The 26,350-nt window shown below is 42.3% G+C and overlaps 1 protein-coding gene across 1 annotated transcript; it reads right to left on the bottom strand.

The window, feature by feature from the left end:
• Window positions 1–10,874: 10,874 nt before the first annotated feature.
• Window positions 10,875–14,535, bottom strand: LOC139372577 (thyrotropin-releasing hormone receptor b). Its single transcript, XM_071112322.1, has 2 exons — window positions 13,765–14,535; window positions 10,875–11,434 (listed from the first exon to the last, which is right to left on the bottom strand). The coding sequence occupies exons 1-2, from the start codon at window positions 14,533–14,535 to the stop codon at window positions 11,006–11,008; spliced, it is 1,200 nt and encodes a 399-aa protein (XP_070968423.1). The 3' UTR covers window positions 10,875–11,005.
• Window positions 14,536–26,350: the final 11,815 nt, after the last annotated feature.

The raw sequence follows: 26,350 nt of genomic DNA, 5'->3' as shown, positions 1-26,350 counted from the left end.
TTGGGGGAGGCACACGGGGAGTGTGGCAGAGTCAGGTTGGAGACCTGAACCAACTCCAGTACGCGTTCTTTGCCCAATGCGCTACATCCCAGCCCCCCGCAAATGCCATGCGAGAGTGGGCATCCAGCCAGGGCGTATTGTACCGGCTCAGTGTGTTTGGTCTCCAGTACGCCGTTTCGGCCCAGGGTATCCTGCGCCGGCGCTGAGTGCTGTGTCTCCGGGGCGCTGGAAGGGTGCAGTGCCTTCTATGCCTGCGATCCGCCCGTTCCCGGGCGAATGTGGGTATTGAGCCTAAGGGAGAGGTGCGAGTAGTATGCACCAGGGCTCCAGTGCTCCTCCACAGCCCGGTCCATCCGGTGCCTCCTCCACGCACCAGGCCTCCTGTAGGTCTCCGCAGCCTGGTGGGTCCTGTGGCAGCCCCACGCACCAGGCTGTCTCTCCGTCTCCTCCCTCCAGGTTCTCCCGTCTATCAGGAGCTGCCAGACCTGCCCGTCAGTCAGGATCTGCCAGAGCCGCCCGTCAGTCAGGAGCTGCCGGAGCCGCTCTTCACTCCGGAGCTGCCGGAGCCGCGGAGTCTCCTGTCTATTCGGGGCCGCTGCAAGGGTCCCCAGTCCGAGGTCTGCGGCGAGGGTTGCCGCTCCGATGGTGCCACTGAAGTGGGCCAAGACTAGGGTGAAGTGGGGTCCACGTCCCGCACCAGAGCCGCCACCGCGGACAGACACCCAAACTAAAACAAAGACAAAACAAAGGAACTAAGCTCAGAACGTGCTGTCACGTTCTGAGCTTAGTTCCTTTGTTTTGTCTTTGTTTTAGTATGGTCAGGGCGTGAGTTGGGGTGGGCAGTCTATGTTTGTTTTTCTATGTTGTATTTTGCGTTTGGCCTGGTATGGTTCTCAATCAGAGGCAGGTGTCGTTAGTTGTCTCTGATTGAGAATCATACTTAGGTAGCCTTTTTTCACCTGTGTTTCGTGGGTGATTGTTTCTTGATTTGTGTGTCGTCACTAGACAGGACTGTTTAGTTTGTTCGTTCTTCGTAGTTGTATTTTGTTTAGTGTTCAGTTTTGATTAAATAAAAAATCATGAACACTTACCACGCTGCGCATTGGTCCGACCTCTCTTACTCCTCATCAGAGGAAGACGAATCCCGTGACATTTAAATCAGATATCACTTCATAAATAGTTTTTGTCAAGACACTGATGCAGTTAATAATATTTAATTGTCTGAGATTTCCGCCACCGTATTAAAATCCCCACATATAAAAACGGAATATCCCACACATAAATAGGCCTTAGTTTCATAAATAATAACTTTTTCCTATTTGCATCAGGTGCTGTACATACATTTATCACTCGTATTTTCATTCCTCTAAAGAACCAGCCCAATATTAAACCATCGATGTTTCCAAAGTCTGTTACTGTAAGCTCTTTTTACTTACCTACTACTTTTCCTTGCCATTATCATTCTTCACCTGATGATAAGACAAGATGCCATTTTTGTTACGGGGGTCCCTAGGTCGCCGTTTTGCCTGGGAGGGAATTTTTGCCCAGGGCAATAAAAGGTTGATGAGGCCATAAACATCTTATGAATGATCGAATGAATCCTTAATCAAATTTAAAAGTTGTTTATAAATGTGTGAATAATTTGCTTACTAACATTGACAAATGTGGGAGTAATGATAAAAAAAATGGTGAGCAAACTGTTGGTAAATAGCTGGAAATAGTTTATTACTGAACATTATAAAGTGTTACCGTTGTGTACTCTACTCTTATATAATGCATTGTGCTCCAACGTTGTTGCGGACTGTAAATTACTGCCAAAGTTGTTATTGACAACGTTCGTTGTCACTCCATTTACACAAACAAGTCTTATGAAAGCCTAATAGGCTGATGTGACGTAGCATGCCACAAAAGGGTGACAGAAAAGTGGGAGGAAAGTAAACTGTAGCTTTGAGGAGTTTGTACGTCCTAAGTGCGTGAAACTGTCACCAACCGCCAACTAGCAATCACATATGGGCCAGTTAATGATACAAATTTTCAATGGCTGTCAAGTGAGCATGGAAATTGGAGGGGAGAGCTGTCTACCTTTAAAACAAGTTGGCAAAGAGATTTACATGCTGTGCCAGGTGTGAAACACTGGATGTATGAGGATGTCACTGATGAGACCTGCAGGCATTTTTATTCTTAGTATCTAAAATGTCTGAAGCATTAATACAATAATAGCACAAGGATGTGTAAAAAGAGAAGAATGTCAATGTTGTAGGCTACAAAATGGGACTCTCTCTGGCTTTGTCTCTCAATCTCAATCTCTTTCTTTCTAGCTCTCTCCCTCTCTCTCTCTCTCTCTCTCTCTCTGTCACTCTTTCTCTCTCCCTTTGTCTCTCTTCCTCCCTCCACTATGGGAGGAATAATGAAAACTGATGCCTTCTGGGAAACTGATCACATGTCCTGGTTCCTTGTCCTCTCCTGATTGGAACACTTAGATTTTCTGTCTGTTGATTAAGATTGTGTTATGTGTTTTATGGATGTTGCTGTTTACGCAATAAATTGATTGGAGGGAGCCATTTAAAAAATGTTTTTCCCGAGACCCTCAAGAGTCGAGATTCACTGGGCTAAAAATGCTATAATGGGTACCTGTTCAAGGTGGAACCCATCTGAGATGCCCAGCCCAGCGACATGTGGGAACACATCGTCACCTTCAACGACCTCGGTATGTGAAGAACCTTTTTAGGTTAGTAATTACTAGTACTGGCAGTTCTGTCAACACCTCAGAGACACCTCTTAAAACGTTAAGGGTAAGAAATGTGTTTTCAGATGGCATCTTTGTGCTAGTCTCAGGACATTGCCTCAGTATGAGTCTTTTTAACATGCTCAAAACACAGACAAAACCCTCATAAAAATCTACCCCCCAAAAAGTGGGCTGGTGGCTTACTTTTGGTATTACAGCCCACCATCTCTTTCTGAGGGTCTTCAAAAACGTAAAGAACACAGATACGGTCATGAAGTATAGTCATATGTTAGATACAAGGACATTGCAATAGATGAGTCTATTTAGCTTTCTGAAAACGACCATTGAAATCACCATTAACGTCAAGCTTTGTTTAGGAGTAATATTTGCTGCATGTGTCCGGAGTGATTGCTAGATGCCATTATTGTAATGTCCTCTTTGTGTGAAGAGGAGTGAATGTAGATGGACACCATTAAACTACTAGAGAAATTGCAACATAGTACTTGTATGCTAGTTTCCTTGTGGCTATTTGTATTTGTATTTATTATGATGCCCAATAATAAAGGCAGCAGCTACTCTTCCTGGGGTCCAGCTAAATTTAGGCAGTAACACATTACAATACATTCACATCAGATTTCACAACACACTACTCTACTGCCACATATCTAGAACACAAAATCCATATGTACGTGTGTGTATAGTGCGTATGTTATCGTGTGTTGCGTCACAGTCCCCGCTGTTCCATAAGGTGTATATTTATCTGTGTTTTAAATCAAATTTTACGGCTTGCATGAGTTACTTGATGTGGTATAGAGTTCCATGTAGTCATGGCTCTATGTAGTACTGTGCACCTCCTATAGTCTGTTCTGGGCTTGGGGACTGTGAAGAGAACTGGGGTGGCATGTCATGGGGTATGCATGAGTGTCTTAGCTGTGTACCAGTAGTTCGAACAGACAGCTCGGTGCATTCAACATGTCAATAGCTCTCATGAATACAAGTGGTGATGAAATCAATCTCTCCTCCACTTCGAGTCAGGAGAGACTGACATGCATATTATTAATGTTAGCTCTCTGTGTACATCTAAGAGCCAACCAAGTTGGCTTTACTCAAAGCCAGTAGCATGTCATTAGAAAGATTGGAAAAAGTAAGGGGCCTAGACAGCTGCCATGCGGAATTCCTGATTCTACCTGGATTATGTTGGACAGGCTTCCATTAAATAACACCCTCTTTGTTCTATTAGACATGTAACACTTTATCCATAATATAGCAGGGGGTGTAAAGCCATTACAAACGTGCTTGTTGATTGTCCTTCCCTATAAGCATGCTGAAAGTCTGTTTGTTTACTGTAAAATAGCATTGTATTTGGTCAAACACATTTTTTTCCAAAAGTTTACTAAGGTTTGGGAACAGGCTGATTGGTCAGGTATTTGAGCCAGTAAAGGGGCTTTACTATTATTGGGCAGCGGAATAACTTTAGCTTCCCTCCAGGCCTTTCTAGTAGGCTTAAATTGAAGATGTGGCAAATAGGAGTGGTAATATTGTTATTAATCTCAGTAATTTTCCATCCAGATTGCCAGACGCCGGTGGCTTCTCATTGTTGATAGACAACAATCATTTTTTCATCTCTTCTTTACGGATTTCAAAAGTACAATTCTTGTCTTTCATAATTTGGTCCGATATACTTGGATGTGTAGTGTCAGCGTTTGTTGCTGGCATGTCATCCCTAAGTTTGCTTATCTTGCCAATGAAAAAGTTATTGGCAAGAAACACTAAAAACCCTAAAAGCTCTAAGGTGTTGAACGCTGTCAATGACCAGCATTCTCACATACGTGTTCCTGTTGTCCAGGTGGGAAAGGGCAGTGTGGAGTGCGATTGCGTCATCTGTGGATCTGTTGGGGCGGTATGCGAATTGGAGTGGGTCTAGGGTTTACGGGATGATGGTGTTGATGAGCACTTCATGCTTACCGACGTGAGTGCTATAGGGCAGTAGTAATTTAATCAGGTTGCATTCGCTTTCTTGGGCACAAAGACTATGGTGGTCTGCTTGAAACATGTAGGTATTATAGACAGAGAGAGGTTGAAAATGTCAGTGAAGACACTTACCAGTTGGTCCGCGCAAGCTTTGAGGTCATGTCCTGGTAATCCATCTGGACACGCGGCCTTGTGAATGTTGACCTGTTTAAAGGTCTTGATCACATCAGCTATGGAGAGCGCAAACACACAGTCATCCGGAACAGCTGGTGCTCTCATGCATGCTTCAGTGTTGCTTGCCTCGTAGCAAGCATAACAGGCATTTTTCTCATCTGGTAGGTTCACATCATTGGGCAGCTCGCAGCTGGGTTTCCCTTAGTAGTCCGTAATAGTTTTTAAGCCCTATTACATCCGACGAGGGTCAGAACCGGTGTTGTAGGATTCAATCTTAATCTAAGTTTGACACTTTGCCTGTTTGATGGTTTTCTGAGGGCATAGCGGGATTTCTTCTAAGTGTCCGGAATAATGTCCCGCTCCTTGAAAGCGGCAGCTCTAGCCTTTAACTGGGGGCAGATGTTGCCTGTAATCCATAGCTTATGGTAGGGATATGTACGTATGGTCACTGTGGGGATGATTTTGTAGATGCAGTTACTGATGAAGCTGGTGACTGAGGTGTTATACTCTTCAATGCCATTGCATGAATCCCAGAACATATTCCAGTCTGTGCTACCAAAACAGTCCTGTAGCGTAGAATCCGCGTCATCTGACCACTTCCGTATTGAGCGAGTCGCTGGCACTTCCTGCTTTAGTTTTTGCTTGTAAGCAGGAATCAGGAAGATAGAATTATGGGTGGATTTTCCAAATAGATGTTGAGGGAGAGCTTTGTATGCGTCTCTGTGTGTGGAGTAAAGGTGGTCTAAGGTTTTTTCCCTCTGGTTGCACACGTGACATGCTGGTAGAAAAAGTTCAAACGGATTAAAGTTTGCCTGCAATAATGTAACTGGCCACTAGGAGCTCCACCTCCGGATGAGCATTTTCTTTTTTGGTTATGGCCTTATACAGCTCAGTGCGGTCTTAGTGCCAGCATCGGTTTGTGGTGGTAAATAGATGGCTAAAAAAACATAGATGAAAACTCTCTTTGTAGAGGTGTGGTGTACAGCTTATTATGAGGCACTCTATCTCAGGCGAGCAATACCTTCAGACTACCTTAATATTAGACATCGCGCACCAGCTGTTATTGACAAATAGACATACACCCCCACCCCTCATCTTAGCGGATGTGGATCTTTTGTCCTGCCAATGCATGGATAACCCAGCCAACTGTATATTATCCGTGTCGTCGTTCAGCCACGACTCGGTGAAACATAAGATATTACAGTTTTTAATGTCCTGCTGGTAGGATAGTCTCGAATGGCGCTCATCCAGTTTGTTCTCCAGTGATTGCACGTTGGCCAATAGAACGGGTGTTAGAGGCGGGTTACCTACTCACTGACAAATTCTCACAAGGAACCCTGATCTCCGCATCCTGTATTGCCTTCTTTTCTTCATGTGAATGACAGGGATTTGGACCTTGTCTGGGAGCAACATTATATCCTTTGCGTCAGACATGTTAAAGAAAATATATTTGTCCAATTTGAGGTGAGTAATCGCTGTTCTGATATCCAGAAACTATTTTTGGTCATAAGAGACGGTAGCATCAACATTATGTACAAAATAATTTACAAACAAAGTGAAAAAACAAAATAGTACATTTGGTTAGGAGCCCGTAAAGCGGCAGCCATCCCCTCCAGCGCCATTCACTATCAATATCACATACATTATCAAGCATTTCACACATACAGTTGAAGTCGGAAGTTCTCTGATCTACCCATCCCGGATCCGGGATCGTGAATACAGACTCAAGCTCATTACCATTACGCAACGTTAACTATTCATGAAAATCGCAAATGAAATGAAATAAATATGCTAGCTCTCAAGCTTAGCCTTTTGTTAACAACACTGTCATCTCAGATTTTCAAAATATGCTTCTCAACCATAGGAAAACAATCATTTGTGTAACAGTAGCTAGCTAGCGTAGCATTTAGCGTTAGCATTATCGTTAGCATTTAGCAGGCAACACTTTCACAAAAACCAGAAAAGCATTCAAATAAAATAATTTACCTTTGAAGAACTTCAGATGTTTTCAATGAGGAGACTCTGTTAGATAACAAATGTTCAGTTTTTCCTGAAAGATTATTTGTTTAGGAGAAATCGCTCCGTTTGGTGCGTCACGCTTGGCTACCAAAAAAAAACGAAAATCCAGTCAATCCAGAACTTTTTTCCAAATTAACTCCATAATATCGACTGAAACATGGCAAACGTTGTTTAGAACCAATCCTCAAGGTGTTTTTCACATATCTCTTCGATGATATATCCTTCGTGGAAGTGTGCGTTCACTTCTGAATCCCAGGACAAAAGGATCGCAAATGGAGATTATGCACGATTTTAGACAAAGGCGGACCCCTGGAAAATGTAGTCTCTTATGGCCAATCTTCCAATGATATGCCTACAAATACGTCACAATGCTGCAGACATCTTGAAGAAACCACAGAAAGCACATGGTCGTTCCTGCTGCATTCACAGCCATATAAGGAGACATTTGAAAACAGAGCTTCAGAGATTCTGCTCATTTCCTGTTTGACGTTTCATCTTGGTTTCGCCTGTAGAATGAGTTCTGTGGCACGCACAGATAATATCTTTGCAGTTTTGGAAACGTTAGACTGTGTTCTTTCCAAAGCTGTCAATTATATGCATAGTCGAGCATCTTTTCGTGACAAAATATTGCGCTTAAAACGGGCACGTTTTTTTATCCAATAATGAAATAGCGCCCCTATAGGCTTAACAGGTTAAAGTGAAAGTAATTTTTCCAACAATTGTTCACAGACAGATTATTTCACATATAATTCACTGTATCACAATTCCAGTGGGTCAGAAGTTTACATACACTAAGTTGACTGTGCCTTTAAACAGCTTGGAAAATTCCAGAAAATTATGTCATGGCTTTAGAAGCTTCTGAGGCTAATTCACATCATTCAACTGAATCTAGTTGATAATCCCTTCTTTAATGGGGCGGCAGGGTAGCCTAGTGGTTAGCGTGTTGGACTAGTTGCAAGTTCAAATCCCCTAGCTGACAAGGTACAAATCTGTCATTCTACCCCTGAACAGGCATCACTCACTGTGATGGCTTGCCTAGTTAAATACATGTAAAGTAAAAAATAATGTATGCCATTTTCAGACAGAACAGTAGTGACATTTACATACTGCCACATGATCCATAACTGAAAAGGGTATGCTAGTGAAGTACTCAATTAAATGTATTTTATAAAGCCCTTTTTACATCAGCAGTATGTTACAATATGTTATATACAGTGCCTTGCGAAAGTATTCGGCCCCCTTGAACTTTGCGACCTTTTGCCACATTTCAGGCTTCAAACATAAAGATATAAAACTGTATTTTTGTGTGAAGAATCAACAACAAGTGGGACACAATCATGAAGTGGAACGACATTTATTGGATATTTCAAACTTTTTTAACAAATCAAAAACTGAAAACTCTGAATGATCCAATGTTGACCTAAATGACTAATGATGATAAATACAATCCACCTGTGTGTAATCAAGTCTCCGTATAAATGCACCTGCACTGTGATAGTCTCAGAGGTCCGTTAAAAGCGCAGAGAGCATCATGAAGAACAAGGAACACACCAGGCAGGTTCGAGATACTGTTGTGAAGAAGTTTAAAGTCGGATTTGGATACAAAAATATTTCCCAAGCTTTAAACATCCCAAGGAGCACTGTGCAAGCGATAATATTGAAATGGAAGGAGTATCAGACCACTGCAAATCTACCAAGACCTGGCCGTCCCTCTAAACTTTCAGCTCATACAAGGAGAAGACTGATCAGAGATGCAGCCAAGAGGCCCATGATCACTCTGGAGGAACTGCAGAGATCTACAGCTGAGGTGGGAGACTCTGTCCATAGGACAACAATCAGTCGTATATTCCACAAATCTGGCCTTTATGGAAGAGTGGCAAGAAGAAAGCCATTTCTTAAAGATATCCATAAAAAGTGTTGTTTAAAGTTTGCCACAAGCCACCTGGGAGACACACCAAACATGTGGAAGAAGGTGCTCTGGTCAGATGAAACCAAAATTGAACTTTTTGGCAACAATGCAAAACGTTATGTTTGGCGTAAAAGCAACACTCTGAACACACCATCCCCACTGTCAGACATGGTGGTGGCAGCATCATGGTTTGGGTCTGCTTTTCTTCAGCAGGGACAGGGAAGATGGTTAAAATTGATGGGAAGATGGATGGAGCCAAATACAGGACCATTCTGGAAGAAAACCTGATGGAGTCTGCAAAAGACCTGAGACTGGGACCGAGATTTGTCTTCCAACAAGACAATGATCCATTGTCACATAAAGCAAAATCTACAATGGAATGGTTCAAAAATAAACATATCCAGGTGTTAGAATGGCCAAGTCAAAGTCCAGACCTGAATCCAATTGAGAATCTGTGGAAAGAACTGAAAACTGCTGTTCACAAATGCTCTCCATCCAACCTCACTGAGCTCGAGCTGTTTTGCAAGGAGGAATGGGAAAACATTTCAGTCTCTCGATGTGCAAAACTGATAGAGACATACCCCAAGCGACTTACAGCTGTAATCGCAGCAAAAGGTGGCGCTACAAAGTATTAACTTAAAGGGGCTGAATAATTTTGCATGCCCAATTTTTCAGTTTTTGATTTGTTAAAAAAGTTTGAAATATCCAATAAATGTCGTTCCACTTCATGATTGTGTCCCACTTGTTGTTGATTCTTCACAAAAAAATACAGTTTTATATCTTTATGTTTGAAGCCTGAAATGTGGCAAAAGGTCGCAAAGTTCAAGGGGGCCGAATACTTTCGCAAGGCACTGTACATAATCATCATTCTCTCTGGTCAAATTACCCCAGTCAAATGTTTTTAAAGTTGTTTATTTGAATCATTATGGTAGTTATTCAACAAAACATTATTCAAAACAACCGACAAATGCAATCATATTCCTTTAAAAGGAAAGACGTCCACCATATGTTACCGCACAATATACTTAATGATATCTGCTTATCTTATTGATATCTAAATATTGATGTCTATTTCAGCACTAAGGAAAAAAAGTACTTTTACTGTATATGTAGCTGATAATTCACAGAAAAATCGCACATCAATCCACATACAGCGATCCTCACCTCAAGCAAACAGGATTTGAAATAAAGTACAAGAACGATTACTTTACAAATAGTTTCAAAATATATTTTGATAGTTTCCACAAAGTGATGCATGATTTCATTAATAATCAAGGTGAAATATTTGTACATTCATGGAAGGTAAAATGTATCAATCACTCTACATTCAAATAATCATTGAACTCTCGGCAGTGTACAGCTGGCTAAGACATAGAGATTTATGTTATGACAGTTATGGCACCGTGCCAAATTGTGTTGCCTTTGTGTCGCCGGGCACACTCATAGATTCCTCAGTTCCAGGATCCAGGGGGAATATGTATCAAGTGTCTCAGAGCAGGAGCACCTTTAAAATCCCAATGAATAACTAAGATTAAATGGACTGGGGGACCTCATTCTAGAGGTAGAAAAGTCCTAATATACCACAATATATACAGTAACTGTATCAAAATCAGAATCACTCACTCTTGATCCTCCAAAATGGACTCAAGTTCTGATGTTTACATTTTACTCTCTGTAACAAATAGCTGACAGATTTTTCACGTTACACAATAATATGGTGCATAATATAATAAAATAAAGAAAAATCTAAATGTGGAAATAGGCCTGCATAAAGGACATTGGCCTTAGACTCATAAGTCTGTCTTCCTTGTTTGAGAAAGAGAGAAAGAGAGAGGCTTGTCTCTGACCCTGCCAGTGAGGTCTCATTAAGAGTGGAAAATGTGCGATTTGAGTCACACCAGGGCAGTTCACATTGTCTGTGTCCCAAGAGCACACACTTGAAACGTGTGTCTGCTCTTGGGACTTGTGTCTGAAGAGCAAACACAACACAGTAATGTGTCACCACATAGCCTTCACATTGTACTGTACATGGGGCCTTACAATTACTCACCGAAGGTCAAGCTTGGGTCTCTTGATAGTCAACTTCAGTGTGAGTGAAAATGGACAGTTGAGAGCAAGTCAGATTCCTGTGGCCTCAGCACATCCCTCAAGGCTTAGAGGAGCTGTCATCTTCAGTGACTGAACCCTGAACCTCGAACCTTATAACATCAGTCATTGCATAAAGTCACCTTGTCGTGCACACAGGTGTCCTGAAACGCCATCTTCTTGTCAGGCAACTCACAGGTTACCATGATCTCGTCCAGCTCTGTGTTGAATTGGTCCATAGTCTCCACCATAGATGTGTCCTTGACCACGCTGTAAGTCAGCGCCACGCTGTACGTGCCGCCGGTAGGCTTCTCAGAGCCTTTCCCTCCGCAGAGGCAGAGCTTGCGGAAGGCGGCACGGAATTTCTGCGACATAGCATTGTAGATGATGGGGTTGATTGCGCTGTTGATGTAGACACAGCTCCGACAGAAGAGGATAAACCAGGTATTCATGTAGGCCTGCTCCAGGAAGGAGTTTACCACCACCAGGGTGCGGTATGGCATCCACAGCACAGCGAACAGGATCACCACCACAGCCAGCATCTTGGTCACCTACGACATGGAAGAGACAGTGACTATGGGCCACTTTTCAATCGAATAACGCTACTGGGTTTATTTCCCTTACACTGCAGTCTGCAATATTCTCAGCAATACAATAATTATAGAGTGAGACAGAAATGCCATCTGTTGTGTAGATCCAGCTATACTGTTTATGCCTCAAGGTTCCATATAATTTCAGATGGTGCCTGTATTTCCCATTCATTTGGAATTGAAGCATATTGGATCTACAGATTGGGCAATACAATCATCTGAAAAACTTTGATTTTGAAGTGAATTGTCACTTTAAACGTGTAATAAACATGCAACATCAGTTGTTTGGATTAGTTAGCTTATAAAAACGGATCATTATTTCAAATGATTATAATATTAGTCACTTTGTCTCTACATATGTACAGTACATACTGTATCTACTGTACCTCAAACACCCCTGCACATCGACTAGCTACTGGTTCCCCGTGTATATAGTCATCATTACTCATTGTGTATTTATTCCTCGTGTTATTATTATTGGATGATTTCGCTATTTTTCCTCTGCACTGTTGGGAAATAAGCATTGTACTGTTAGTCTACACATGTTGTTTACAAGCATATGACAAATAAAATAGGATTGGTATCCCTCAGTAGGCCTGGATGTTTATGTCCCAAAGCTAGGGGTCAGTTTGATGCTTCGTAAACAACAGGTGTAGACTAACAGTGCAATGCTTAACTCCAAACAATGCATTGACTATAGCTCAGCATTCAACACCATAGTACCCTCCAAGCTCATCAATAAGCTTGAGGCCCTGGGTCTCAACCCCTCCCTGTGCAATTGGGTCCTGGACTTCCTTACGGGCCGCCCCAGGTGGTGAAGGTAGGAAACAATATATCCACTTCGCTGATCCTCAACACTGGGGGCCCACAAGGGTACCGGCTCAGCCCCCTCCTGCACTCCCTGTTCACCCATGACTGCGTGGCCATGCACACCTCAAACTCAATCATTAAGTTTGCAGATGACACAACAGTAGTAGGCTTGATTACCAACAATGATGAGGCAGCCTACAGGGAGGAGGTCAGGGCTCTTGGAGTGTGGTGTCAGGAAATAGCCTCTCTCTCAACATCAACAAAACAAAGGAGATGATCGTGGATTCAGGAAACAGCAGAGGGACCACGCCCTATCCACATCGATGGGAGAGCAGTGGAGAAGGTGGAAAGCTTTAAGTTCCTCGGCGTACAGATCACTGACCAACTGAAATGGTCTACCCACAGAGAAAGTTTGGTGAAGAAGGTGCAACCGCGCCTCTTCAACCTCAGGAGGCTGAAGGAATGTGGCTTGTCACCTAAAAATCTCACAAACTTTTACAGATGCACAATTGAGAGCATCCTGTCGGGCTGTATCACCGCCTGGTACGCAATGGCACAACCGTAAGGCTCTCCAGAGGGTGGTGGGGTCTGCACAACACATCACCAAAGGCAAACTACCTGCCCTCCAGGACACCTACAGCACCCAATGTCACAGTAAGGCCAAAAGGAGCATCAAGGACAACAACCACCCGAGCCACTGCCTGGACACCCCACTACCATCCAGAAGGCGAGGTCAGTACAGGTGCATCAAAGCTGGGACCGGGAGACTGAAAAACAGCTTTTATCTCAAGGCCATCAGACTATTAAACAGCCATCACTAGTACATTAGAGGCCTCTGCCTATAGGCATAGACTAGAAATCACTGGCCACTTTAATAAATAGAACACTAGTCACTGTAATAATGCCACTTTAATAATGTTTACATATATTGCATTACTCAGCTCATATGTATATACTGTATTCTATACTATCTATTGCATCTTAGCCTATGTCACTCTGTCATTCCTCATCCATATATTTATATATTCTTATTCCATTCCATATTCCGTTAGGTATTTGTTGTGGAATTGTTAGATATTTCTTGTTAGATATGGCTGCACTGTCGGAACTAGAAGCACAATTATTTCGCTACACTCGCAATAACATCTGCTAAACACGTGTATGTGACCAATACAATTTGATTGGATTTTGATTTGATTGGAACAGTGAAATGCTTAATGCCCAACAATGCAGAGAGGAAATAATACGAAATGAGACCAGGCTGCACACAGACTCCTGATGTTGTGTCAAAAAGCTAACTCATCGCTTATGCTGGCTATTCCAATGTATTACCCATACCTAATAAATAGGAGCGCACTTGTAGTTTTAGGAACCAGACTCCCGATGTTGTGTCAAAAAGCTAACTCACCCATGTGCATTCCAATTTATTATCAATTGCTAATGAATAGGAGAGCACTTATTTTTTAGCAACCGCAAATCACCTGTCTCCGAGAAGTAGCGGTAGTGCTGGTGTGGTGGGAGTTTTTACATCCACTCGTTGTGTTGCTTTGTTCATTTTTACTTTTATCCTTGCGTTCAGAAGGTAACGGATTCATGATCAGGATTCTGGCGATGAGACCATACAGAATGGTTGACAGCATAAGCGGCACAACAAAAAATATCCCGAAATCCAAAAAGTAAATGGGCACATAGAGTTGTCTTGAAACTTTGTAGCTGCATGTCACGATGGTCACGCCGTTCTCATATGATTCTTCTTTGATATCTGACAGGTAGAACCACATGACGGAGTAAAGTAAAGTGAAAACCCAGACAAACAATATTATCTTCTTGGCTCTGGACAGTGTGCACAGCAACTGGGCTTTTATCGGGTGGCAAATAGCGATGTACCTTTCGATGGTAAAGGCGGTGATAGAGCAGGACGATGCATTGATTCCCAGGTACTGGAGGTAGGTGATTCCCAGACATCCTGATCGGCCGAACACCCAAGACCCGAAGATGCTGTCGGTGATATTCGGTAAGCCCGCCGCAGTTAGTACGATGAGATCTGCAACGGCCAAGCTCACCAGGTAGCAGTTGGTGGGTGTCCTCATGTGTTTAGTGGTAAGCACCACTAAGATCACCATAACATTACCAACGATCCCAAAGGCGCATATCACGAAAACTAACAAAGTGCTCACTACTTTGTATTCGATTATTTGGTCCGTCCAAGTCCCCCAAGTCTGATTTTCTTGAGCTTCAGTAACATTTTCCATTTTCAGTTCTCTGAATATGTCGAGAAGAGAGAAAACAATTAATTTATAAAGTAGCCTACCCACTACACGTAGGCCTATAACCGAATCAGTAGGCTATTACACGGTAGTAGGCTAGTATATAATACTATGGGAAGCCTGTCAACCTACTAGTTGAAAAATACATCCATGCCAAAAGGTTAAAAGGTATTGTGCTTCAATTCCAAAACATATTTTTCCACTTTCTCTCACACTTGCAAAATAATCATTGAGTTTTCCTTGTCATATCGTGCGTAAATGTGAGAGCACCCCGTTGTGTCCAGTGTTTCTTTCATCCAAAGTTGTAGCAAGTGAAACAGGGAGTCAGTGCGCGCATCGAAGTCACAGTGGTGTCACTAAATAAGGAGAGTGGGCCTGACTGAAAGGGATGAGAGGAGGGATGTTGGTTTTTGGTCATTTTCTCTGCATCATCAGACATTATGCAAAGCGCTCTCTGAGATTTGACGATTTGGGGGAAATAATCTGTCACCAGTTGCTTTATGCCATCGTGAAAAAGTATTTTGTTTAGTAATTGAGTAAACAATTGAATCAATTTAAGTGTATTGTTGGTTCATAACCGTTGGTAAGAATGGTGAAAATAATTTGAATGGTGATGTGACTAGCGCACAATATATACACATTTGGTTCCCTTTTTTATGATATCATTGTAAATGTAAAAAAATAAATATTCTAACCATAATAGTATTCTTTATCATTTGGAGACACTTTTTGTGGATGTGACATTCACAAATGGTGGTAACAAAAAGCATTCATCTGAATGATCAGAATGTCTGCCAGAGCGAGCTGCATTTCTCTCTCTTTCTATCAATAGGTATACACTGAGAGAGAGCGAGAGAGAAAGAGAGATCAAGATGAATCCCAATTAAATATGTTTATTAGAAAATAGAATATTCCACTGTGACTAGGTCTGAACATAGGTCTATTTGCTTTTCTTTTGTTGGGATGATGGCAGCGGTGGTGTGGTAATCTATATTTTGTTTCATGATAACATAAGCCAAACATTTCTCAGGCCTCCCACTGATTGGCAGGATAGGTAATTGGGATTTCTAATTTTCAACACAACCATCAGGCACTGGGCTCTTCACCATCGGGAACAATGAACAAAAGGCACTCAGTGTGATAAAGAAAATAACTTTGTCACAAAGACTTGACGGAAGTGTTGTTTACATGGATGTCAGCCATTTAAATACTGAACAGAAGAATAGAAGTGCAAAGGAAGCTTCCCATGCCTCTTACACAAAGCTGCAGTATATAGGAACATGCATAGTGATGTAATACTTCATGCTACAGATTATGTCTCGTCTATAGCTCAGTCCATTTGAAATTCTCAGCCCCATGGAGTAAAAAACACATTGGTGCATGAACGTTTGACAGTAAGGAAAGGGCAAGCAGGGCATTTCAGTTGGGTTAATTTAGAGTGAAGTTAGGGGGACATGGGGTTTGAATAGACTCTACCCATAGGGACTTTTTTTTATGATGTAGTACGAAGGGACAGGGAGATCTTGATCTAATTGAGATAAGGGGGTTGAGTTGGTAAATCAAATGTTTCCCACGTCAGGATTACATTATCAGAATAGCGCTGAGATAGTAAAGGGGCAACCTGCAGTTCGAACAATAACAAAGCTGGGCACCGCCAGTGATTTAGTAAACAGCTGAAGGATGGGGCTGGATAAATGTAACCACTCTCAAACTCATGGACAGAGTGATGAATACATGAACTGACCATCCATTATATACACATTCTAGTTTTAACCACTCGTTCTAAGGCTACACAGTGTTTGTTTACATTTACATTGGTTACAAACAAAGGAGTAAACCAAGCTTATATTTTGGGCTCCGGTGGGGTACAACAGTTGAATTAAGATCGAGACATCTACAATTTATATTCTTGAAGAATCAATAGGTATACATTGAGTGTACAAAACATTAGGAGCACCTTCCTAATATTGTGTAGCATCCCCTTTTGCCCTCAGAACAGCCTCAATTTATTTGGGCATGGACTACAAGGTGTCGAAAATATTTCACAGAGATGCTGGCCCATGTTGACCTCAATATTTCCCACAGTTGTGTCAAGTTGGCTGGATGTCCTTTGGGTGATGGACCATTCTTGATACACACAGGAATCTGTTGAGCGTGAAAAACCCAGCAGCGTTGCAGTTCTTGACACACTCAAACCGGTGCACCTGGCCCCTAGGCTAGCATACATTCAAAGGCACTTAAATATTTTGTCTTGCTCATTCACCCTGTGAATGGCACAGATTCACCCTTTTAATGGCACAGCTATGCAATTTGGGGCAGCAGGAAGCCTAGTTGCAAGATCGAATCCCCGAGCTGACAAGGTAAAAATCTGTCTTTCTGCCCCTGAACAAGGCAGTTAACCCACTGTTCCTAGGCCGCCATTGAAAATAAGAATTTGTTCTTAACTGACTTGCCCAGTTAAATAAAGGTAAAATTAAAAATAATGTCTCAATTGTCTCAAGGCTTAAAAATCCTTCTTTACCTGTCTCCTCCCCTTCATCTACACTGATTGGTGGATGTAACAAGTGACATCAATAAAAGATCATAACTGGGTTAACCTGGTCAGTCTATGTCATGGGAGGGGCAGGTGTTCCTAATGTTTTGTACACGCAATGTATTTAATTAATTAAAAAATAGATGTAGCAAATGCAGCCCCTGAGAGTTTTTTTATATCTTGCTTTGTTTCCGGATACATTATGTTTATGTAAATGAGGGAGGAATAGCAATGATACTGTATGTAAACATTAGGCTTGCATTGTCCCATAACATTTAGCTTAATGCCTATTTATTACTGTATATGTAGGCCTATAAAACACTGTCATACCCCACAATTTCTCTCACTATACAGTAACAACTACGGTAGAGCATTGTGGTGAGACTGAAGCTTCTCTGAGAGGAAACAGATTCAAATGTTTACATGCCTGTGATTTCATTGCAGATTCATCTGGGATTCCACTGCTTATTCTACTCAACACTGAACGTGAGAATTATCTCTCCCCCACACCAACTGTGCTGTTGGTAGTGGTAAAGGAACAGTGCAGAGGATCATGCCAAAGCTGGACTATTTATGTAATTTTGTTCTGAACAGGCAAGAATGCTACCAGCAGCCCATTCTGAGCCACAGGTGGTCAAGAACTGCTGGGAATCATACCACAGTTGTCCCTATTCTCTCTCTTTTCTTCTTTAGCTTGAAATAATAAATAATAAGGGGTATTAAAATATTTAATTTCTTTGTGTCTGAAAGAAAATAACATATTGGTTTTGCTTAAAAATTGCTGTACAGGCAACACAGTTTATATTCCATTCTGCTTTGACTGTGATTCAATGCTTGAGATCAAGTCCGGTATTAATACTGAGGGTCAATGGCCATTGGCCTGTCTAAGCAAACACATTCTAGTCTAGACAGACAACATGCACAATGGCAGCAATCACAATACAAACTGGATATGCTTCCCAAAGTGCACATATCTTGCTGTTCAAAGTAAATACAAGGCTATGGTCAAGGTAAAATGGTCTCAAATGGTACTTGAACTTTATTACAAGAATACCATTTATTTTCTGATTAAAGCTTTGGGGGCCGAAACACCCTCCTTTTAATCTTTAACAAATAATACCGTTATCAGCTATTAGTTGTGGGTTAGAATAATAACAATTGTTCTATTGGAATATGGTTTTTGGAATATAACTTATCATCTTACTTTGACCAATCTTTGAGGGTTGCAAACAAGTTATGTGGACCGCTGATACTGCTTATTATTCAAGATGTTTTGCTGTCAACTGATGGACACGCTGACTGGGATATTCTGGGTAGCCTCGGATAATGACATCGATGTATACACGAACACGGTGACTAAGTTCATCAGGAAGTGTATAGGGGATGTTGTTCCCACTGTGACTATTACAACATACCCAAACCACAAACCGTGGATAGATGGGGTTACAGGGTTAATAATAATAACAATACTTTTCCCCCCTTCCACTTGTTAAAGGTTCCAATTGACAACATTTTTTAAATCAATTAGTATATTTGAGTTTAACCACAATATTTGTTGTATTATTTGTTCTATCTTTTCTGGTGGATTAAACTGTGAAATTGCAACCAACTTTCTATAAAGCCAAAACAATATTTTGGCTTGATGAAAACTATGTCCATTTCGTCTGTTCTCTTTGATCACAATGTCATTTTTTGTAGGTAAACAGCTTGTTTTTGAATGGTAACTGTGTTAAGGGTGGATTTTGGGGCGGGGTGAGGAGTACCGGAAAGATGTGGCTTTCAGGTTACAATAGGCCATAAGTATACAGCAGATCGCCGATTGTCCTCACTTCGATTATGACGTAACAACATACTGTAGCTGTAGCGGGGTGCGTAATGGGCGGCAGAGAAATCAGGCGCAGGAGAGCAGAACTTGGTAATAACCGGAGATTTATTAAGCAACACCAACGGCATCCAGAACAACAAGAGTAAATGGGCACAATGGGCACATCTCTACATCTATAGGTCTCCTGATTTAAACCCGATCAAACTTGTTTGGTATAAACTGAAAACACGAATCCGTAACTCTGCCAAGCCTACAAGCAAAGATTAAGTGGTTAACCTCTATGGGATTGGTGTCCCTAATGTGCGCTAATGTGACTAGAACGACGTTGTAAAAAACAGCCAACTTTCCAGGACATGGACATATCTCATTTGGGCAGAAAGCTTAAATTATTGTTAATCTAACTGCAGTGTCCAATTTACAGTAGATATTACAGTGAAAAAATACCATGTTTTGTCTGAGGAGAGTACACAACAACAAAACACTTTAATCACGGTAACTGGTTTGATATATTCACCTCTGAAGTTAAATAATAATATTACTCTGATTTGTCATCCCGAGGGTCACAGAGATAAAATTGAGCATAGTGTTGTTTGATAAAATACATTTTTATATTCATATGTAGGATCTGGGTTCTACAGTTTGAGCCCCTGCTGTCTTTGTATATCTACCGTTGGACTAAACTCCCTTCCATACAGGTGTATCTGCTTCGCCTGGGTATTACCCACCCACCCAAAGCTTGTATTCTGTCTGCGCATGTTTCCAGCATGCTTGTAAAATCCCATTCGAAGGATGTCCTTGTAGGTTGACCCAATAATGAATTGCCAGCTGCTGTCTCCTAATCTAAAATGGCATATCCCCCATCTTCACCGGTAGTGCAGCCACTGGGGAACTCCGAAATGCCCCTTGTATGACACCTAGCCTTTCCAATGAGGTCCGGGCTACCGAACCATATCCTATACTGCCATAGTCTATTACAGATCAATGCAACATACATGGTCCTTAATGAGGAACCCCCAGCCCTCCACTCCTTCCCTGTCAGACAGCACATCACATTTAGCACCCTGTACTTTCCCACCACTCTCTCAATGTGTTCTGCCCAGGTCAGTCTAGTATCAAACTACACCCTAAGGAACCTGAAGGCCCCCACCCTCCAAGTTTCTCCCATATAACCTCAAGCATACCTCATCTACAACCTTCCTCCTGGTAGAGAACCTAAATCGCAATGTTAATGCCCCCCGCTCTACCTCATCAATTGCTTCCTGTACCTTCCTGACTATGTATGGCACATTTCTTCCACTTTTCCATAAGGCCCTAGCATCTGCCAATAATGACCTCCCAATATCTGGCCATACCTGAGAGTAAACATCAGTGATCATGATTGAGAACAACACAGGACTAATCACGCTCCCCTGCGGTGTTCCTTTATCCACCAGGTACAGTAGCTGCCTGATAGACTCCCCCACCCTCACCTGGATAGACCTTCCAAACAGGAAATCCTTTATCCAGTTTTACGTTCTTCCTCCTGCCCCCATAATATCAAGCTTGATTAACAACCCCTCCTTCCACATCATATCACATGCCTTCTCCACATAAAAAAGACAGATAAAACAGTCTCCTTGTTCACCTGAGCCTTCTTGATCTCTTGCTTCTAAGCAGAGCACTGAGTCCATAGTTCCACTACCCTTCCTGAACCCACTCTGAGGTAGCGATACTAGCCCCCCTGCTCTCCAGGACGTAAGTTAGCCTCTCCGTAATCATACGTTCCATAATCTTACTTACATACATGTGATGTTGAAGCTTTTGGGCAACAGCCTGTTGGCCTTATTGGGTCCTTCCCTGACTTCTGGATAGGTACCACTACTGCCTATTTCCTGGTAGATTCCCCTCCTCCAGCACTGTGTTGTACAACACCAATACCTTATCCAGTGCCTCATCACTAAGATGGGCCAACATAACATAGCACACCTCATCTTTCCCAGGTGAAGTTAACCCAGCCTTACCTATTGCCCTTTTCACCTCTGCCATGGTAAATGGTGCATTCAACCCATCACTTATATCCTCCCTCATATCCAGCACTCCAGGATGCTCCTCTCTCGTTCTCTCTCTCGTCCTCTACCCAAAATTAAATTTGCAGAGCTATGCACACTTCTCCCTCAGGTGTCGCCTTTCCAACTGTGTCACAGAACCGAAGCCAACATGACCTCTTTGCCTGACGGATAGTTCTCCTCACCAGAGCCTGGGCCTGCTTATACTGAATCAGATGTTAGAAGTTATACATCCTTTTCAGTACTCTAAATGCCCTGCTCCTACTCCCACCATTGCTCCACACTCCTCCGTCCACCATTGGACTGCTTTCCTCCTCCTCCTCCCTGAACTCTTAGGTATAACCTCAGTAGCTGCCCCCAAATCACCCAGTTATTCATAGTATCCACATCCCTTCTCATATCCATCCAAGCCATCGTCTGCTCATTAAAATTCTCACACCACAAGACCTTACTTCTAACCTGCCCTCCCCACATCTCTGTCCCTATGAACCACCACATATCCCTGTATGATAAACTCCAAAGTTGTTTTGAACTATGTTTCCTGTGCACAAATCACATCAGGTTTAGCTGGCAAATGTGCAATTAACTGTTTGAACTCCTGCCCATTAGCCAACAGGCTTCGAGCATTCCATTGTAGTACTACCACCATAACTAAAATCCAGTAATACAGGACTCCACCGTCGGCTGATTGAGGTCATGTCGAACCTCTTCCTATGTCAACCCTGTTATACTCAGATGTCTCCCAGCCGCTTTCACTATTAGCTGAATCATCTCTGTTTTAGACTCTACTTTAGCAGTGCTATTGACAGCTCCTGCTATGAACATCACCAGCTTTCTCTTATCTATGTATACCATATCGCCGCCTACCTGCCACGTAATCCCCGGTCTAGATGCTCCTACCCATCTCTCCCTTCAACCTGTGTCTCTCTGGACCTGGACCAACCTCACTGCCTCAGCATGAGACACCCTTCTCTCCACTCTCACTTGTTGCACCTCCAATGTCTGCTTCATTGCCTCACACCCACTATGTGCCACAATATGAGCACCCTCACAGCTGCAGCACTTTGGTTGTACACCATCCCCGCACTTTCCATACTCATGCTCCGCCCCACACCTGGCACACCTATTTTTCTCTTTACATGCCGTTGCCACATGCCCAAACCTCTGGCAGTTATAACATCTTAAATGCTTTGGTACACAAGCCCTCACATAATAACTCATATATCCTATGGTCACTTGAAGTGTAACTGAATAAAAGGACAATCCTAACTCCACCCCTTCTTGCACTCTTTGAACTTTCTCTCCTGCATTAATTTATATCTTTCTTACCCTCCCCCCTTATTTGTACCACTATGCTCCATACTTGCTTCACTTTCTTCTCCATCACTATCTCCTACCATCTCTGTCACAGTACAGCCGTGCCGAATCATCGCCACACAGAGTAAAGATGATCAACAATTGATCACTAGCCACAGCTTTCAGCCTCTCCGTTTCCCAAGTCCCACGCAAATCAAATCACATTTTATTGGTCACAAACACATATTTAGCTGATGTTATAGAGAGTGTAGCGAAATGCTTGTGTTCCTAGCTCCAACAGTGCAGTAGTATTAATTCACAACAATACACACAAATCTAAAAGTAGAAGAATGGACTTTAGTAATATATAAATATTAGATTGACCAATGTCAGAGTGGCATTGACTAAAATTCAGTTAAATAGAATACAGCATATACAGTTGAAGTTGGAAGTTTGCATACACCTTTGCCAAAAGCATTTAACTCAGTTTTTCACAATTCCTGACATTTAATCCTAGTAAAAAATACCCTGTCTCAGGTCAGTTAGGATCACCACTTTAGTTTAAGAATGTGAAATGTCAGAATAATAGTAGAGAGAATGATTTATTTCAGCTTTCATTTCTTTCATCACATTCCCAGTGGGTCAGAAGTTTACATACACTCAATTAGTATTTGCTTCAATATATCCACATAATTTTCCATCCTCATGATGTAATCTATTTTGTGAAGTGCACCAGTCCCCCCTGCAGCACCCCCACAACATGATGCTGCCACCCTCATGATTCACTTTTGGGATGGTGTTCTTCGGCTTGCAAGCCTCCCCCTTTTTCCTCCAAACATAACGATGGTCATTATGGCCAAACAGTTCTATTTTTGTTTAATCAGACCAGAGGACATTTCTCAAAAAGTATGATCTTTGTCCCCATGTGCAGTTGCAAACTGTAGTCTAGCTTTTTTTATGGCGGTTTTGGAGCAGTGGCTTCTTCCTTGCTGAGCGGCCTTTCAGGTTATGTGGATATAGAACTTGTTTAACTGTGGATATAGATACTTTTGCACCTGTTTCTTCCAGCATTTTCACAAGGTCCTTTGGTGTTGTTCTGGGATTGATTTGCACTTTTTGCACCAAAGTACGTTCATCTCTAGGAGACAGAACGCGTCTCCTTCCTGAGCTGTATGACGGCTGTGTGGTCCCATGGTGTTTATACTTGTGTACAATTGTTTGTACAGATGAACGTTGTACCTTCAGGCGTTTGGAAATTGCTTTCCAAGGATGAACCAGACTTGTGGAGGTCTACAATTTCTTTTTTGAGGTCTTGGCTGATTTCTTGATTTTCCATCGATGTCAAGCAAAGAGAAACTGAGTTTGAAGGTAGGCCTTGAAATACATCCACAGGTGCACCTCAAATTGACTCAAATTATGTCAATTAGCCTATAAGAAGCTTCTAAAGCCATGAGGACATTTTCTGGAATTTTCCAATCTGTTTAAAGGCACAATCAACTTAGTGTATGTAAACTTCTGACCCACTGGAATTGTGATACAATGAATTGTAAGTGAAATAATCTGTCTGTAAACAATTGTTGGAAAAATTACTTGTGTCATGCACAAAGTAGATCTCCTAACGGATTTGCCCAACTATAGTTTGTTAACAAGAAATTTGTCCTTCCTGTGACATTGGGTGCTGTAGGTGTCCTGGAGGGAAGGTAGTTTTTCCCCGTGTAATGCTTTGGGCAGACCCCACCACCCTCTGGAGAGACCTGCACTTGCGGGCAGTGCAGTTGCCATACCAGGTGGGGATAAAGCCCGACAGGATGCTCTCAATTGTGCATCTTTAAAGGTTTGTGAGGGTTTTAGGGGCGAAGCCAAATTTCTTCAGCCTCCTGTTGCGCCTTCTTCACCACACTGTCTGTGTGGGTGGACCATTTCAAATTTTCAGTCATGTGTACGCCGAGGAACTTGAAGCTTTCCACCTTCTCCATTGTGATCCAGTCGATGTGGATAGGGGCATGCTCCCTCTGCTATTTCCTGATGTCCACAATCAGATTCTTTGTTTTGTTGACGTTTAGTGAGAGGTTATTTTCCTGACACCACTCTCCCAGGGCCCTCACCTCCTCCCTGTAGGTTGTCTCATCATTATTGATAATCAGGCATACTACTGTTGTGTCGTCTGCAAACTTGATGATTGAGTTGGAGGCGTGCATTGCCATGCAATCATGAGTGAACAGGGAGTACAGGAGAGTGCTGAGCACGCACCCTTGTGGGGCCCCTGTGTCTACCTTCACCCCCTGGGGGCTGCCCACCAGGAAGTTCAGGACCCAGTTGCACAGGGCGGGGTTCAGACCCAGTGCCCCGAGCTTAATGATGAGCTTGGAGGGTACTGTGGTGTTGAATGCTGAGCTATAGTCAATGAACAGCATTCTCATATAGGTATTCCTCTTGTCCAGATGGGACAGGGCAGTGTGAAGTGCGATGGCGATTGCATCGTCTGTGGATCAATTGGTTGCGGTAAGAAAATTGAAGTGGGTCTAGGGTGTCACGTAAGGTAGAGGTGATATGATTCTTAACTAGCCTCTCAAAGCACTTCACAATGACAGAAGTACATGCTTTGGGGCGATAGTTATTCAGTTCAGTTACCTTTGCTTTCTAGGGTACAGGAACAATGGCGGACATCTTGAAGCACAAAATAACAAAATATGACATGTGTTACACAAAATGGGGATTTAGAGAGAGAGAGAGAGAGAGCACACTTGGATACACTGGTAAACTATGCTTAGTTTAGCCCAAACACCTTGCCCCGAACTGCCGCTCTTATGGATCATAATTATGTAATTACTTGTTGAAGGTCTCCATTGAGTATTTCTTCATGGACTGAGTTCCATTTAGGAGGTTTAGCCGATGACCTTCTACTCCGATGGTGGCACCTCCTTCGTTACTGGGTGTAAGTATCTGATTGTCCACATGTCAGTGTCCTTTCTCTGTGGTTTGTTCCCTTGCACTCGCTCTGTGAGAGTGGACTTCTCAGGAGGCTAATCAGTCATGTCGACGCTCCCAGCTTGGGTATGAGGGCCGTGGAGACAACCGATGAATTGAAGAGAATAACTGGCTGGTTCTTCTTGAATTCCCCTTCTTAGGTGTAGTAATCAAACGTAGCCTTGATTGTTAAGAGGTTCCTTTGTCCGCTTCCTCGCGTTGCGTTTGTGGGGTTGTGACTATCTTAGATCACGCTGCAGCTGTGGTCCTTTTTAGTCTATGTGTCACGTCCTGACCTTAGTTCCTTTTTTATGTCTCTGTTTTAGTTTGGTCAGGGCGTGAGTTGGGGTGGGCATTCTGTGTTTTTGTCCTATGTTTTGTATTTCTGTGTTTGGCCTGGTATGGTTCCCAGTCAGAGACAGCTGTTGATTGTTGTCTCTGATTGAGAACCATACTTAGGTAGCCTGTTTTCCCACTATGATTGGTGGGTAGTTGTTTTCTGTTTTTGTGTCTGCACCAGACAGAACTGTTTCGGTTTCGTTCATTCTCTTTGTTGTTTTATTATTCAGTGTTCAGTTCAAAATAAAAAGATGAACACGTACCACGCTGCACCTTGGTCCGATCCTTCTACCACCAACAGCCATTACAATATGTAAATTCTTACTCACATGTTTTATATACCCGGGTCACAAAGGGGCATTTCCGTCTTTATGGCAAATTCTCTGGGGCATATCTAGTTACGAGGAAAGGTATCACAATGTACCATGATCTCATTAGGCAACTAAAATCATAGTTCATTGTTACAAAAATATTGTCCTTGATCTAGATATTTTCTAAACAATGCCCAGTATGTAAACATCATGTACATATTAATGAAAACTCTTCAAGTTACAATGTTTTCATTACAATGTTGTCCTTTAACTTTTAATAACATAACAAAAACAATATTAATTTTAATATTCCATTATCATTGTTACCACCATTTTGGCTGATGAACTATAATGTCCCAAAGTCAATTTATTGCATGTTACCGTTCTGAGTTAGATTCGCCATAAGCCCACCATACATTCCAATCATCCACACAGAGGAAAAAGGATTTGTCTGCTACATTAAGATTTACAATGGGCGTGAGGT

The sequence above is a fragment of the Oncorhynchus clarkii genome, chromosome 18, assembly GCF_045791955.1.
Source record: "Oncorhynchus clarkii lewisi isolate Uvic-CL-2024 chromosome 18, UVic_Ocla_1.0, whole genome shotgun sequence".
Classification (NCBI taxonomy): domain Eukaryota; kingdom Metazoa; phylum Chordata; class Actinopteri; order Salmoniformes; family Salmonidae; genus Oncorhynchus; species Oncorhynchus clarkii.
The sequence above is the reverse complement of the archived record's forward strand: the minus strand, read 5'-3'. Positions and strand labels throughout refer to the sequence as shown.

Coding starts and splice junctions, on each gene's coding strand:
- LOC139372577 (XM_071112322.1), bottom strand. CDS start 14,535: ATGGAAAATGTTACTGAAGCTCAAGAAAATCAGACTTGGGGGACTTGG. Junction 11,435..13,764: donor CCGCTACTTCTCGGAGACAG/GTGATTTGCGGT, acceptor TCCATGTCGTAG/GTGACCAAGATGCTGGCTGT.